Below are 14324 nucleotides of genomic sequence, written 5' to 3'. Positions count from 1 at the left end.
GTTAAGACAATAGTTGAGCATTCACCTAGCCTAAAATCCATCTATACAAGACCATGCTCGTGTATTTACCCTGGAGGAATTAACACTGCATTCCTGTGAACCGCCTGTGCTTGAACTTTTACAAAACCACTCATAATCAACAGAAACCAGGAGAAAATGAAGGTCCAAAAGGCAGCTTAACAGATAAATAAACTACGAGGTGTCCACACATTAGAATACTACTTAGCATTAGAAAGGGAAAATACTGATATGTAACAGCATGAGGTAATCTCAAAGAATTTATGAGAGTCCAGACATGGTGATACACAGCTCTAATGCTAGCACTCAGGAGGCAGGGTCAGGTGGATCCCGTGAGTTCTAGGACAGCCCCATCTAAGTAACGAAAGGCCAAAGACATTATTCTATGTCTGTAAACAAAGTCGAAAGACCACATACTATACAGTTCCACACATGATCTTTGAAAAGAGGGGAAAAAAATAGCAACAGAAAAGAGATTATTGACTGCCGGGGGCTAGGTGTAGAGAACCGGGGTTTACGATGACCACAAGGGAATTGGGGGTGGGGCGGAGATGCTCTGCGAGTGGATAGTGATGTCCGTTGTCCGGTTTGTTTCTAATAAACTCAGGGAGGCAGACATTTTAGAAGGTGAAATTGCTATCGCAGCATGACTCATCACGTCTGGCTGCAAAAAGCTGATGCATGACGTGACATCATCAGCGCGAGCGCTCTTTCCCAAGAATCCATTCCAAAGACATGGCGAAAACTCCCAGATCATTGCTGCAAATCCATGTGGAGTCCTGAGGGAGCACTGGAATTACGAATGGTGGGGAGGCTCGAAAAATTATATGCTTTGAAAGGAAAAGAATGGCCCCGGGGAGGGTATTTCCAGGGGGATGACATCAGTCTAAAATCAAAGTCTAGGCTAAAGCGATTCTCTCTTGAGAAGCCCACACTTCCTCCTGCGTGTTCATGCCCTCTATAACGGCTTGACTCATGCTTAAGCCTCTATTAAAATCTCTTCTTAATAAACCACAACGTTGCTTCACACAACACCAGAACTCAGTAAATCCAGGTGTGGTAGTGCGTGCCTGTCAGCCCCTCCTGAGAAAACAGCCCTCAGGAGGCAGAGGCAGGAGAGTTGCCTCAACTCTCAGGCAAGTCTGGTCTACCTGAGAGCAAAGCCAGCGAGCTCCAGAAGCGAGGCTGGGTCTCAATAAACAAACACAAAACCCAAGATCGATCTATCTATCTATCTATCTATCTATCTATCTATCTATCTATCTATCTATCTATCTCTGCTCTCCGATGACAGCTATGGGTTTGGATTATATGAGACAGGAGAATGCCAAGACATCTCATGTCCTTTCTTTCTTTCTTTTTAAATAATACTAAGAAAGGGTTTAACATTGTCGTGTGCATACGTGTTTGCCTGAATATACCACAGGATGCCTGCTACCTGCAGAATCTGAAAGACCACATAGGATCCCCTAGGACTGGAGTCACAGATGGTTGTGAGCTGCCATGAGGGTGTTGGGAACAGAACTGAGTCCTCTCCCACTCTCATTTTCCATCCAAATATTAGCCACACCCTAGCATTTTGCTGTCTTGATTATCCTCAAATCTCCCCTCAGTTCGGCCTCTGTATTACCGTCATCACGATTAAAGTCTTGAGTGTTTCTGACCTGGACCCCTGCTTCTTAGCTGGTCCCTTAGCTCCTCCACACTGACACCACACATCCTCCACTAAAGCCTGCGCAGCTCTCTGCAGGCTTCTTAACTGGGTTTTGGACTCACAGATCCCTTGGAAAAAATCACGAAAAGAATGAACACTTTCTCTAAAAAGTAAATAAATAAAACAATGTTCTTAGGTGACAGACAGAGAGGGAGAGAATGACATAACAGATTTCCTGAAACCAGCCAGAGGTTCCTGGTCTCCATAATAAAGGCCAAGAAGGGGCCAGCAAGATGATGGCTCTGTGGGCAAGCCCGAGAACCCAAGTTTTTGGTCTCTGGGACCTAAATGGTGAAATGAGACAACCAACTCCTTCAAGTTGTCCTCTGACCTCCACATACCTGCCTTGGTGTTCCCAGGCATGCAGGTGTGTGCAACACACACACAAACACAAACACACACACTAAATAAGTATAAAAAATTAATTTTCTGAGTTAGAACACTGTGAAGGATAGCCACTATAATCCTAGAGACCCTTAGTCACTATGCCCCAGCAACCAAGACAGGAATTATGGTTTTCCTTCAGGTATGCTACCCTGAACCTTGCTCCTTGCTGGGACTCCTTCCTACTTGCTGGAACTGTCCTCACCCTCTGCTTCCCCCATCACACAGCTTCACAGCGTTGTTCAAATGGTCTCTCCTCTCAGAAGCCGGACCTTAGTTTCTGGCTACAATTCTGTAGATGCTTCTAAAATTGTATCACAGTTTCCAGCTGTGTCCAAGCTGGCACCTCAGCTGCTAGCACCTCAGTGTTAGCCTGTGAATCCTTTGAGGAGAGGAGCGCTGTGAGACAATTTGGAGGTGATGTATGGTACCTGGGAAGGTGGTGGCGACAGAACTAGGCATGCGTGCTAGGCACATGCTGTAATACTGAGGTGCAGCCCAGTCCTGGGGAGCATTTAACATGGGTTCTAGAAGTAGACACTGCTCAAAAGCACTCAGAAGTGAAGGAGGGGAGAAGGGATCTGGCGGTCGGGAAGGAAGAGAGAGAGGGAGAGAGGCCATACAAACTTCCTCCAAAGGATTGACTCCAAACCCTAAGGGTATTTTCAGACTCTGTCTCCATTTCTGCAAAGCACACACCTAAGTCAGACACTGCAGATCGATCCCTTGAAGGGGGCCGGCTCCTGTTCAAAATGAGGAACTTCAGTGCAAAGCCACTGAAACCAGTGCAAAAAGTTTCCTGTTTGCATCTCAAGTCCTGAGATGTCCACACGCATTTCCACCAAGAACGGAATAGCACTGGGAAGCCTGACTCTGATCACAGAGGATTCTGTTTTCCAGACAAGGTCTCTCTGGATAGACCTGGCTGTCCTGGAACTGACTCCATAGATTAGGCTGGCCTCGAACTCATGGAGATCCATCCACCTCTGCCTTCTGAATGCTGGGACTAAAGGCGTGCACTACAACTGTCCGGCAATCACAGATTTTGAGGATGGAATTCGGTGGGTACCTTATGATTAAAGCTCAGTATTTGGGAGAGTAAAAATGGCAATATTCTGCTCTAATGTAGACTATAATTCTGTGGAGGATTCTTGGCTCCCAATCAACATAATAATGACATAGTGAAAACACCCTCGGGCACACACACACACACACACACACACACACACAATTTACTGTTTAGACAAACCCCCAGAACTACCAATAGTTCCTCTTTTAGCGTCTTATGCAATTCCTCTAGCCGCAAAAGAACATCGTGTGTGCACTTTACATTATTTTTATATTTCCTTCACATGTGTTGGCATCTAAAGAACAAAGTGCTATGAGTCAACCTGACAACCGTCCGTGACTTCTACAACAGCTTTCGTCGTTATTTCCATTGCACTGAGGAGACAGCCACTGGAGAAACTAACCAAGCCGCCCAGGCGCAGGCCTCACAAGAGACCCTGTCTCTTAAAGGAAGAAAAACTTTTGACCTTGTAACCACGGCTAAAGCTTCCTTAGAAGCCACAGTGAGGGAAAAAAGTCTAAAGACAGACAAAGTCGGACAGGTGTGGTGACCCCCAACACTTGGAAGGCTGAGGTAGAAGGAACTCAACCATGGTAGCCTTGTTGGTGAGACTCTTTGTCTCAGGAAAAAGAAAAAGAAAAAGAAAAAGAAAAAGAAAAAGAAAAAGAAAAAGAAAAAGAAAAAGAAAAAGAAAAAGAAAAAACAACCGATTACCACCACCAACAAAAATAACTCAGACTCTAAACACCCTTCTCAGGTCTCACTCTCCCTTGAGAGTCCTGAGATGCTCTGAGTGAATGACAGCAGCAGGACCACGCTATGCAGATGATAAACCACTTTTGTATTTCCGTTCCCTGCAAGACACCTTTGTAAGTCCCCAGGACTGGGTGTGGGAGCACCCATGCCTGTAATCCCAGGACTGAGGAGGCAGAGGTGAGAGGAGTTGGGGCCAGCTTGGGATATACTGCCTGAAAAAAAAACCCTTCCTCAAAAAGTCCCAAAGAGGGCTGGAGAGATGGCTCATCGGTTAAGAGCACTGACTGTTCTTCCAGAGGTCCTGAGTTCAAATCCCAGCAACCACATGATGGCTCACAACCATCTGTAATGAGATCTGATGCCCTCTTCTGGTGTGCATGAACACAGCTACGGTGTACTCATATATAATAAATAAATAAATATATAATAAATAAATAAGTCCCAAAGAACCTTGGCAGAGGTGATGCATGCCTTTAATCCCAGCATAGAGGAGGCAAAGACAGACAGATCTCTGTGAATCTGAGGCCAACGTGGTCAACATAGCAGATTCTAGGACAGTCGGGGATACATAGAGAAACCCTGTCTTGAAGAAAAGAAAAAGAAAGAGGGGAGGAAAAGAATAAATGCAATATTTTAGTTTGTAGACTAATTGTTTTTAAATTTATGAATAAAAGTTTGCTATGATTTTTGTTTTGTTTTGCTTATTTGACAAATCAAAATTTCACAGAGAACTAGGAGTGGCGGCACATGTTTTCAACTCCAGTGCTCAAAGGCAGAAAGAGGCAGGTGGGTGTCGGTGAATTTGAGGCCAGCCTGGTATTACAGAGTGAGCTCCAGGTCAGCCAGGACTGCATAGTGAGACCCTGACTCAAAACCAAACAAAAGAATACATGCTAGGTAATACTTAGAAATACTGAGTGAGGGCTGGAGAGGTAGCTCAGTGGTTAAGAGCACTGACTGCTCTTCCAGAGGTCCTGAGTTCAATTCCCAGCAACCACATGGTGGCTCACAACCATCTGTAATGAGATCTGATGCCCTCTTCTGGTGTATCTGAAGACAGCTACAGTGTACTTATATATACTAAATGAATAAATAAATCTTTAAAAAAAAAAAGAAAGAAATACTGAGTCAGCCAAAAGGCAATCTTCCTTCCTTCCTTCCTTCCTTCCTTCCTTCCTTCCTTCCTTCCTTCCTTCTTTCCTTGTCTCTCTTGCTTTTGATGGCAATCTCTGACATTGAATGTGCCTTTCATTGTCAGGGGCTCCCGCCACACTGATTTCTGAGTATCATTTATCGTTAGGGAGTGAAGGCAGGAGAGGCCCGTGTAAACTGGAGACATGGTACGGGGTGGGAGTTCTCAGTGGAGCACAAACACTCCCTGATGATAAAATTATAGTCAACACATTTTCTCAAAGAGCCATTTAACAAACTGCTTCTTGCTAGGTACCATGGCCTGAGCTATATAGGAGCTTAGAGCCAGCCATAGTGGAAAGACCAAATCTAAACAGCCTCCCAACCAGGCTGCAGAGTATCCTTACAGTCTTAGCACTTAAGAGGCTGGGCTGGGAGGATCAAAGTTCAAGTCATCCTTGGCTACTTAGTAAGTTAGAGGTCTGTCTCTTTCACACACACACACACACACACACACACACACACACACACACACACACACTATCCAAACCCAACTGCTTCTTCCCCACGTGCAAAAGATCTTACTTGTCTTTGTAATAGATCATTCATTTTACCTCAACTGCAGGAACACTGCTTTCTCCACAGGCATGTATACAATCTATCTATATTTAGGAAGTTTTATAAGGCAATGCCCTTGGGATTCCTAGTTTTTTCTAGTTGAAGCTTCACCGAAGCATGCTGTCTTTATTTCATTTAATTTGTTTTTTTTTACCTTGTGTGTTCGCATGATGTGGATCTATGTACAGTTCACATCCTGTGGTTCATACTCATGAGTGCAGGCATGTGCGGGCCAGCGTGCATTTCTGGGGGTCAGAGGTCAACCTCAGGTTTTTTCATTCCCCACCTTGTCTGAGGTAAGGTTTCGGTTGCATAGCCAACCTCACGGATCCTTGGCTTCTCCTGTCTCCCTTCCCTGTTTCCCTGATATTACACACCAACCTCAGCCTTTAAATGGGTTCTGAAGATTTGAACTCATGCTGTGTTTAATCTATAGGTATTTAGTGATCAAAATACTTGTCAGTAGTACTTTATCTCTTTCCTCATTGTTGAAAAAAAATATGAAAACAAGTGCTGGAAAGTTGAACTAACCAAAAGGAAATCTCATGGGGCTGGAGAGAGGGCTTGGTGGTTAAGAGCTCTTCCAGTGCAGTGGGGTTTGATTTCCAGCACCCACATGGTGTGTTACAACCATCTGTAACTACAGTTCTAGGGGATTTGACGCCCTTTTCTGGCTTCTGTATGCACTGCACACATGTGTCGCCTGTACATACATGTAGACATACTTGACTGAGTTTGATCACTGTGACCCACAGAGTGAAAACACAGAACTGACTTCTACAAGTTGTCCTCTGACTTCCACCTGCTCACTGTGACACATACACACACACACACACACACACACACACACACACACACACACACAGAGAGAGAGAGAGAGAGAGAGAGAGAGAGGGAGAGAGAGAGAACAAAAGGAGCTGGGCAGTGGTGGTACACACCTTTACTCCCAGCACTCAGGTGACAGAAACAGGAAGATCTCAGAGTTTGAGGCCAGCCTGGTCTACAGAGCAAGTTCCAGGACAGCCAGAGCTACACAGAGAAACCCTGCCTCAAACCCCACAACTGCACAAAAAAACAAAAACAAAAACAAACACACACACACAAAGAATTATGAAATGCTTTTCTTGAGTAAGGCAAGGACTGTGGATCTGTTAAATACAATAAACCCAGCTCTTCATACATAAGCTGAGACACCATCATTCCTTTCCTTTTTGTCCACATTGTCCAAAAATGTTCTGTGCTTGGCACAGAAATAAGCATTCAATGACACAGATTACATTTTTTAAAATTCCCCTTATTTATGCTTCTGTTCACTTTTCTCATCTGAAATTTTCCTAGGAAGTGTAAACTCATCTTAAAAACAAAACAAAACAAAAACAAAAACATGGGCTGGAGAGATGGCTCAGTGGTTAAGAGCACTGACTGCTCTTCCAGAGGTCCTGAGTTCAAGTCCCAGCAAACACATGGTGGCTCACAATCATCTGTAATGGGATCTGATGCTGTCTTCTGGTCTGAGGATAGAGACTATGTACTCACATACATAAAATAAATAAATAAATAAATAGATAAATAAATCTTTAAAAAATTATTTTACTGTGTTTGTTTGTGTGTGTGTGTGTGTCTGTGTGTGTCTGTGTGTCTGTGTGTCTGTGTGTGTGTGCATGTAAGTGCTGGTATGCACATATGCCCAGAGGCATCAGATTCCATGAAGCTAGATTTCAGTGGTTGTGAGCTACCTGACATAGGCACTGGGAACTGAACTCTGGTCCTCTGCAAGAGCAGCCTGCACTCTTCACCACCAAGCCATTTCTCCAACCGCACCTTCCCAATTGTTACTATCTCCTTACCTTCTTATTTTCAGTTGAACAGGCACTTTCAAAAGCAACAAAAACATCTTAACTGACAACTGAAAGTTACTGCAAGTGCTGTTTCATTTATAAGATGAAGATTGTTCTTTAACAGCAGGCAGGAGTCCCCCCCTATCAACCCTTGGAAATTTTACTACAAGCTGATAAGAAGTTCCTTATGAAGAAATTAATAGCCAATGTAAACACAGATGAGGCAAGAATTAAAGCTAAAGCATTAGAGTCAGGGGCTATCAGAGGTCTGGTATCCAAAGGGCCCGTATATTTGAGTGGTTGGTCCCAGTTGGTAGAACTATTTGGAAAGGAATAGAAGGTGTGGCCTTGGAAGAGGTGTGTCACTGGTAGTAGGCTTTTGGGTTTCAAAAACATATACCGGGGTTGGGGATTTAGCTCAGTGGTAGAGTGCTTGCCTAGGAAGCGCAAGACCCTGGGTTCGGTCCCCAGCTCCAAAAAAAAGAACCAAAAAAAAAAAAAAATATACCATTTCCAGTTAGTTCTCTTTCCTTTGAATCAAGATATGAACACTCAGCTGTTGCTCCAGGGCCATGTCTGTCTGCCTATTGCTATGCTTCCACCATGATGGTCATGGACTCTCATCCTCTGAAACTGTAAGCTTCACTAAACTTCTTTTGTCTTCTAAAAGTTGCCTTGGTGGACTGGAGAGATAGCTCAGCGGTTAAGAGCATTGACTGCTCTTCCAGAGGTCCTGAGTTCAATTCCCAGCAACAACATGATGGCTCACAACCATCTGTAATGGGGTCAATGCCCTCTTCTGGTGTGTCTGAGAACTGTGACAGTGTACTCACATAAAATAAAATAAAAAAATAAATAAAAATAAAAGTTGCCTTGGTCATGGTATCCCTTTAGAGCAAAAGAAAAGTAACTAAGACAGATTGGTACCAGGAGTGGGGTGTGGAGGACTTTGGGACTTTGACCACTGTAAAGAGAGCTTAATGCACTGTTCTACTAGGCACTAGGAAGACAATAGTGTTGAGAGTAATGTGGACTAGGGAGGCCCAGCTCAGGAAGTTTTACAGGCGAAAAATACTAGCAACTGGCCTTGAGACCACCTTTGTGATATTTTGGCAAAGAATGTGGCCGCTTTTTGCCCTTGTCCTAAGACTATGCCTGGTTTGATTTCTTTGGCACAGGTTATTCCAAGAATGCCTAATACTGTGTTGTGTGGTTACGAGTGAGCATTCTCAATCAGATCTACAGTGAAAAAGGGCACGGGTGAGGCAAAAAGAAATAAAAAGAATGTTTGAGTTGAAAAAGAGCACCAGGAAATTTACTGTTGAAGCCAAGTCTTGTGCTCAAAGAGATAAGAAGCTTAAAGAAAGGCTTATGGCGAAATGGAATCTGGGGAGTGATGCCCTCAGGGCAAGACCCCATTTACTTAAGTGTTCAACTTGCAAAATTGAAATGTGTAGGGATTCTTCTGCTCCTAAAACACAAGAAAGCATGTCAACAGAAGAAATAAATAGACAAAAGTTTATGCAAAAGTAACTCCTGCCCAAGCAGGCAGCCTCAGTCACCAGGTTCTGCTTTTAGTTGTGAAGAGTATAAAAGAAAAGGGACTGTGGAATCTTCCCCTGCAGTTAAGGAGTGCCTCGGAGATCAGGCGCCTGTCAGGGAACTCCCTGCATGGAGACCAGCAGAGGCTAATGCTAAGAGCTGTGAAGGTGAAGTCTGGATTGTGTTGGATACCCTAGGATGTTGGGGATGCCAAAGCTGTGAGATACCTGCAGAGGACAGCTACAGACCAGGAGTGGAACCAGCTCATCGGAGAGAAGTACGTTGCAGTCAGCGAGGCTGGAAGGGCAGAGCTGTCTAAGCCTTTGGCCTCAGACAGAACGTACAGGATTTCCAGTGTGCCCTGCTGGGCTTCAGTCTTTGACTTCCTCACTATGGTCCCATTTCCACGTTCTGAACGGAAATGTATTTTCTGGACCCTTGTTTGTTTGGAGTGTGCAATTTGCTTTTTGGCTTTTGCTTTTACAGGGGTTATGATTAAGAGGCTGCTTGGAGTCACAGAAGAGCCTTTGAACTTTTAAACTGTGTCCAGACTGTGATAGACTATGGGGACTTTCGAAGTTGGGTTACATGCATTTTGCAATATGATAGGGCTAAAAGCCAGCGAGTGGGATGGGGGTGGGAGTTGGGAGAATGTACCGTCCTGTTCTGAATGAGAGTGGCCCCCATAGACTCATATATTAGAATGCTTGCGCCACAGATATAAAACCGTTTGGGAAAGATTAGGTGTGGCCTTCATGGAGTAAGTATGTCATTAGGGGCTGACTTTGAGGTTTCAAAAGCCCAAGGCATTCCCAATTAGCTTTCTCTGTCTCGTGCTTGTGCGTCTAAATGTGAGCTCTGAGCTCCAGCCCCAGCACCATGCCTGTCTGCCATGTCTCTGTCAGCCCCACCATCCCCTGCAAGAGTCATGGAGTCACCCTCTGAAATGGTAAGCAAGCCCCCAATAAAGTCTTTCTTTTATAAAACTTGCCTTGGTCATGGTGTCTCTGCACAGCAAGAGAAAAGGAACCAAGGCAAACAAGAACAAAGACAGCAACGAGAACGTGTCTCGCTGCTCTGAACACAACTCTTCAGCAATCATAAAGGAGACAGTGTCTCAGTTATCATAATATCGAAATCCTCTCTTAGAAGTAGCAGTGCCTGAGACAGATAAAGTCACAGGTGGGGGGTGGGGGGCTGGAGTTTGATCCCCAGCACCGAAGAGGGAAAGGAGAGGGGCGGGGGTGTCACAATAGTTTGCTCTTTGTAAATCTCACAAACTGGCCAAGGTGATACAGAGTTGGAGGAGTGGGGGGTAACTTTGAAGCTGAGTCACTCGGTGTCTTGACCCGCAACGGTTTTGCAGGCACAGTGATAAATAGCAACTTCAGTGGGATGAGGGCGGGGGTGGGCGAACCGAAGCCAAGATTTTACATATTTGTCGTTTATGTGTTGCACTTTGAATCTGGAGAGGGATTAAGGCATTTCCTCAGAAGGAGCTCAATGAGGTTTGAGCGTGGTTCCAAATCCGGCTCTGAGACTGAGTTACTTCCCTACCCCTCTCAGCCCTTTAGAAAAATCTTCGCTGCTATGGGAAAGTCACGAATGCCATACACAGCCCAAGCTAACTATTTTTGCATTACTAGAACCTGAAAAGAAAACCATGTAATACTATAAGCATTTGAGATGTCCTATTTATCAACTACTTTAAGAAAAGTAAAGCGCTGGGGTTGGGGATTTAGCTCAGTGGTAGAGCACTTGCCTAGCAAGCGCAAGGCCCTAGGTTCGGTCCCCAGCTCCAGAAAAAAAAAAAAGTAAAGCGCCCCTCCCTCCAATCCCTTCCCTTTATACCCTACATTTTTTAACTTCGTGGTGCTTCTTTCTTAAAAGAAATTGGAAACGATTTCTGCTCATTTATGTTGCAAATGTTTTCTCTATTTGTCACCGAGGGTTCAAGCCAGAATCCTAAATGTTGGAAATGAAGGGGAAGTAGGTTACTGGGCAAGCCGAGACCAAGCCATGAGTGCCTCAAAGGCTGCAAAACTAGGGCAGGGCCTGATCTTCCCCCGACTCCCAGAACTCTGTCTCCAACTCCGACTCAATCCAACCCCTTTGTCTTCCCAAATAGAAAGCTGGCGAGAACCGACCCGAACTGGGTCGGATGGAGACTTTTTTTTCTATTGTTGGTTACCATTTTCGATCACAACTGTGCTGAGCAGGTGATTTGGGAGAGAAGTCCTCAGAGTCCTTGAAAATGTCACTAGGGTTTATAATCCTAAAATAAGAATAGATTGGAGAGGGGAAGGGGTAGCTAGTATTTTAATTTATAAATCTGTTTTGCATAGTATTTCCAGAGTAACTAGCCATTGAGCTAACTGAAAACTGGCACAGGTGGGGGTCGCCAGCAGGGATGACCACTCTAGCAGAAGATGCCAGCCGTTTTCCCATTAGAGTTTGCTTGGTCAACCTATGCCTCAAAGAGGTGAGAATGCACCGCTGGAAAATCTACAGTAGTCGGGGTCGGGTTAGGGAGTCCCGGGCTACCTGCGCTGTTGCAGACTTTCCGAGGCTGGCAGAGCATCCAAGCCCGAGCCCAGGCGCGGCGGCCCGGGGGCTGCGGAGGAGCGCTGCAGAGGATGAGGGCGGGGGTGGACGAACCGAAGCCAAGTTCACACGCGCGGGAGGGCACGAACTAGGGGAGTGACGCGGCGGTGGGGACAGCTCGCAGTGGGTATGGGGGAGTGATGCGCGCTCAGCCGGGATGGAGAGGGGGCGAGGGGCCTTACCAAGCAGCGGCAGCCGGTCGCTGCGCCGCGCCAACGCCCGCATGGCCTCCGGTGCGCGGGGTACCCAGGCCGCCGGCCCAGCCTGTGATGCGGTCCCAGCGGCGCTCCCCGGGCTGCAGGTGGCTCGCTGAAGAATGCGCGTCACCGACCACAGATTCCCTCGGACTGGTGCAGAGCAGAGGGGGAGGAACCTCTCCCCAGAGGCCGCGGCCGCGCGAGCCCGGGGGCTGCCAAGCGGGCTGAACTGGCGCAGCGCTGCGGCCGAGCCCACGTGCCCGCCGTGGTCCTCAGCCTGCGCTCCTGGCACCCAAACTGCGGCAGGAGAAACTGGGTGCGGTCCCTCAGGGGAAGTTGCCTGGACTCTGTGGCTGAGTCCAGGGACCTCGGCTTTAAATTCCGGAGCGTAAGAACAGTAACACACAGACCTTCCGCGAGCAGGGATCTTTGATGCCCCGTGATGGGCACCGAATTGGTGCTATACACTGGTGACTCTGAGTTTTATTCCACATCTGATAGATCTGCGTTGTGAACTGATTCTCTTTGTCTCCCCCGTCCTTTCTCATAGGATGTCCAAGATTCCCATCTACCGCTGACCCAGAAAAGCAGACACGGTTTCAAGGTCAATAAATTAGGGAGGTTAAACAGACACCTAAACAAATTAGACAGTGACTCTCAAAGGATGTTTCGAGTTGTCATCTCCTAGTTCTGGGTTTTAGTCTCATAGTGTTTCTAGGTGACAACTAGTTTCCATGTTTCAAGCTGAATACTGAAAGCACGGGATAGCAGCCCTGGTTTCCCCATGAAGGAACCCTCCTGAGCCATTTGTCCTGTGTCCTAGTTCTCTCTCCACAATGGCAGGTGTGGATCAAAGGGTCAGTAATGTCGCTCCATCATAGCAGTCATATGCTCCTCATTCTTCTCATTGTTTTCTCCTCAGGCATGACCCCTGGGAGTGTACAACCACGGTAAGAACGCCGTCTCTCTTCTGCTCAGTGCGCGGCACTATCGGTCTTCCCTCTAGGGGAGTCATTTAAAGTGATGTCCACGGAGCAGCCACTGTGGAAAATGACATGGGCTTGGTGCCTGGTATTTTAAGGTCATGTGACCGACCCATGGATTCCACTTATGGAATCGCAACAGGAACATGAAGAAATGTCCCAACATTCCTGCACACCGCAGTGAGACTGTCTACTGATAGGTGGCTGGATGGAGAAATAGACAGTGCATTTCATCTTTAACAGGGAGGGCAATTCCCACAGAGCCATCTCTCCGGCCTATTCATTATTCATGCAGTTTTGTCATCTGAAATCTTTGTGGGGGTAGAGGTGTAGCTCAGTGGTAGATTGCTAGCTTAGCTCTTGCATGGCCCTGGGTTATATCACCAGTAAGAAAAAAGAAAGAGAAAAAAGAAGAAAAAGAAAAGAGAAAAAGGGGGCTGGGGATTTAGCTCAGTGGTAGAGCGCTTGCCTAGGAAGCGCAAGGCTCTGGGTTCGGTCCCCAGCTCCGAAAAAAAGAACAAAAAAAAAAAGAGAGAGAGAGAGAAAAAGAAAAAAGAAAAAAGAAAAAGGAAAAACATAAACCAAAAAACCTTCCAGGTGTAGTGAGTTCACTCTCCATACTCAGGCTGCTGAGACGGGCATCTGTGGTTATCGGCTATATCTGGAACCAGAAGACACAGCTTAGGGCCAGCCCATACCATGACAGTTCACAGAAGCCAGCCTTCATCTGGAAGGTCACTTCTTCAAACTGTGTTTTTGTTTGTTTGCTTATTTTGCTCTTAAGTTTCCCCCTTTAATGAAATGGAAAGAGGAGACACCAACACTAAAATTTTCCCAGTCCTGGTACATCTGTAATTACAATAATTGACATTTTTTTAAAAATTCTGGAGCTGAGTTTGTTGACATACACCTGTAATCCCACGGGGGTGAGGCAGGTAGAACATTGGTCAGCCTGGACAACATAGCATGAGGTAGGGAAATGGCTTAGTCAGTCAAGATCTTGCCACAGAAGCATGAGGTTCTCCAGAACCCAGAGCACTCTTAACCTACTGAGCTATACCCCCAGCTCCCGTAGAGGATCCCCTATAAGCATCACCTATGAATAAAGAAGCCCATGGCCAATGAGCTGAGGCAAGAAGTAGGAGGTGGGACATCCGGGAGAAAGAGAATTCTGGGAGTCAGCCACTGGAGAGTCACCCAGAAAGCAGCTATGTAGCTGAACTAAGGTTAGAATAAGAGAGATAATTGAGTTATGAGCTAGTTGGAGAACAAGCCAATGCTTATGGCCTGAGCATTTATTAATAATTATTCTCAGAGTTGTTATGGGGAACAAAGTGGTGTGGGAGAAAAAAGCCCAAAGTTACATCCTCCCATTTGTTTATTGAATCAGGACCTACCCTCAGAGGACAGAAGAGGGCACTGGATCTCTTGGAACTGGAGTTACAGGCAGTTGTGGGAACTGCACTTGAG

The 14324-nt window shown here is 46.0% G+C and overlaps 1 protein-coding gene across 2 annotated transcripts in view; it reads right to left on the bottom strand.

Annotated features, from left to right (window-relative positions):
* The window catches only part of Flt3 (Fms related receptor tyrosine kinase 3), a 75274-nt gene extending 63089 nt beyond the window's left edge, over positions 1-12185 (bottom strand). Inside the window, exon 1 of one of the 2 annotated variants that reach the window (XM_087577606.1) lies at positions 11857-12185. In XM_087577606.1, the coding sequence (XP_087433732.1) occupies positions 11857-11899 (43 nt within the window). In that variant the 5' untranslated portion in view covers positions 11900-12185. 2 annotated transcript variants of the gene reach the window in all.
* Positions 12186-14324: the final 2139 nt, after the last annotated feature.

The sequence above is a fragment of the Rattus norvegicus genome, chromosome 12 (genome assembly GCF_021556685.1).
Source record: "Rattus norvegicus strain SHRSP/BbbUtx chromosome 12, alternate assembly SHRSP_T2T, whole genome shotgun sequence".
NCBI lineage: Eukaryota > Metazoa > Chordata > Mammalia > Rodentia > Muridae > Rattus > Rattus norvegicus.
The sequence above is the reverse complement of the archived record's forward strand: the minus strand, read 5'-3'. Positions and strand labels throughout refer to the sequence as shown.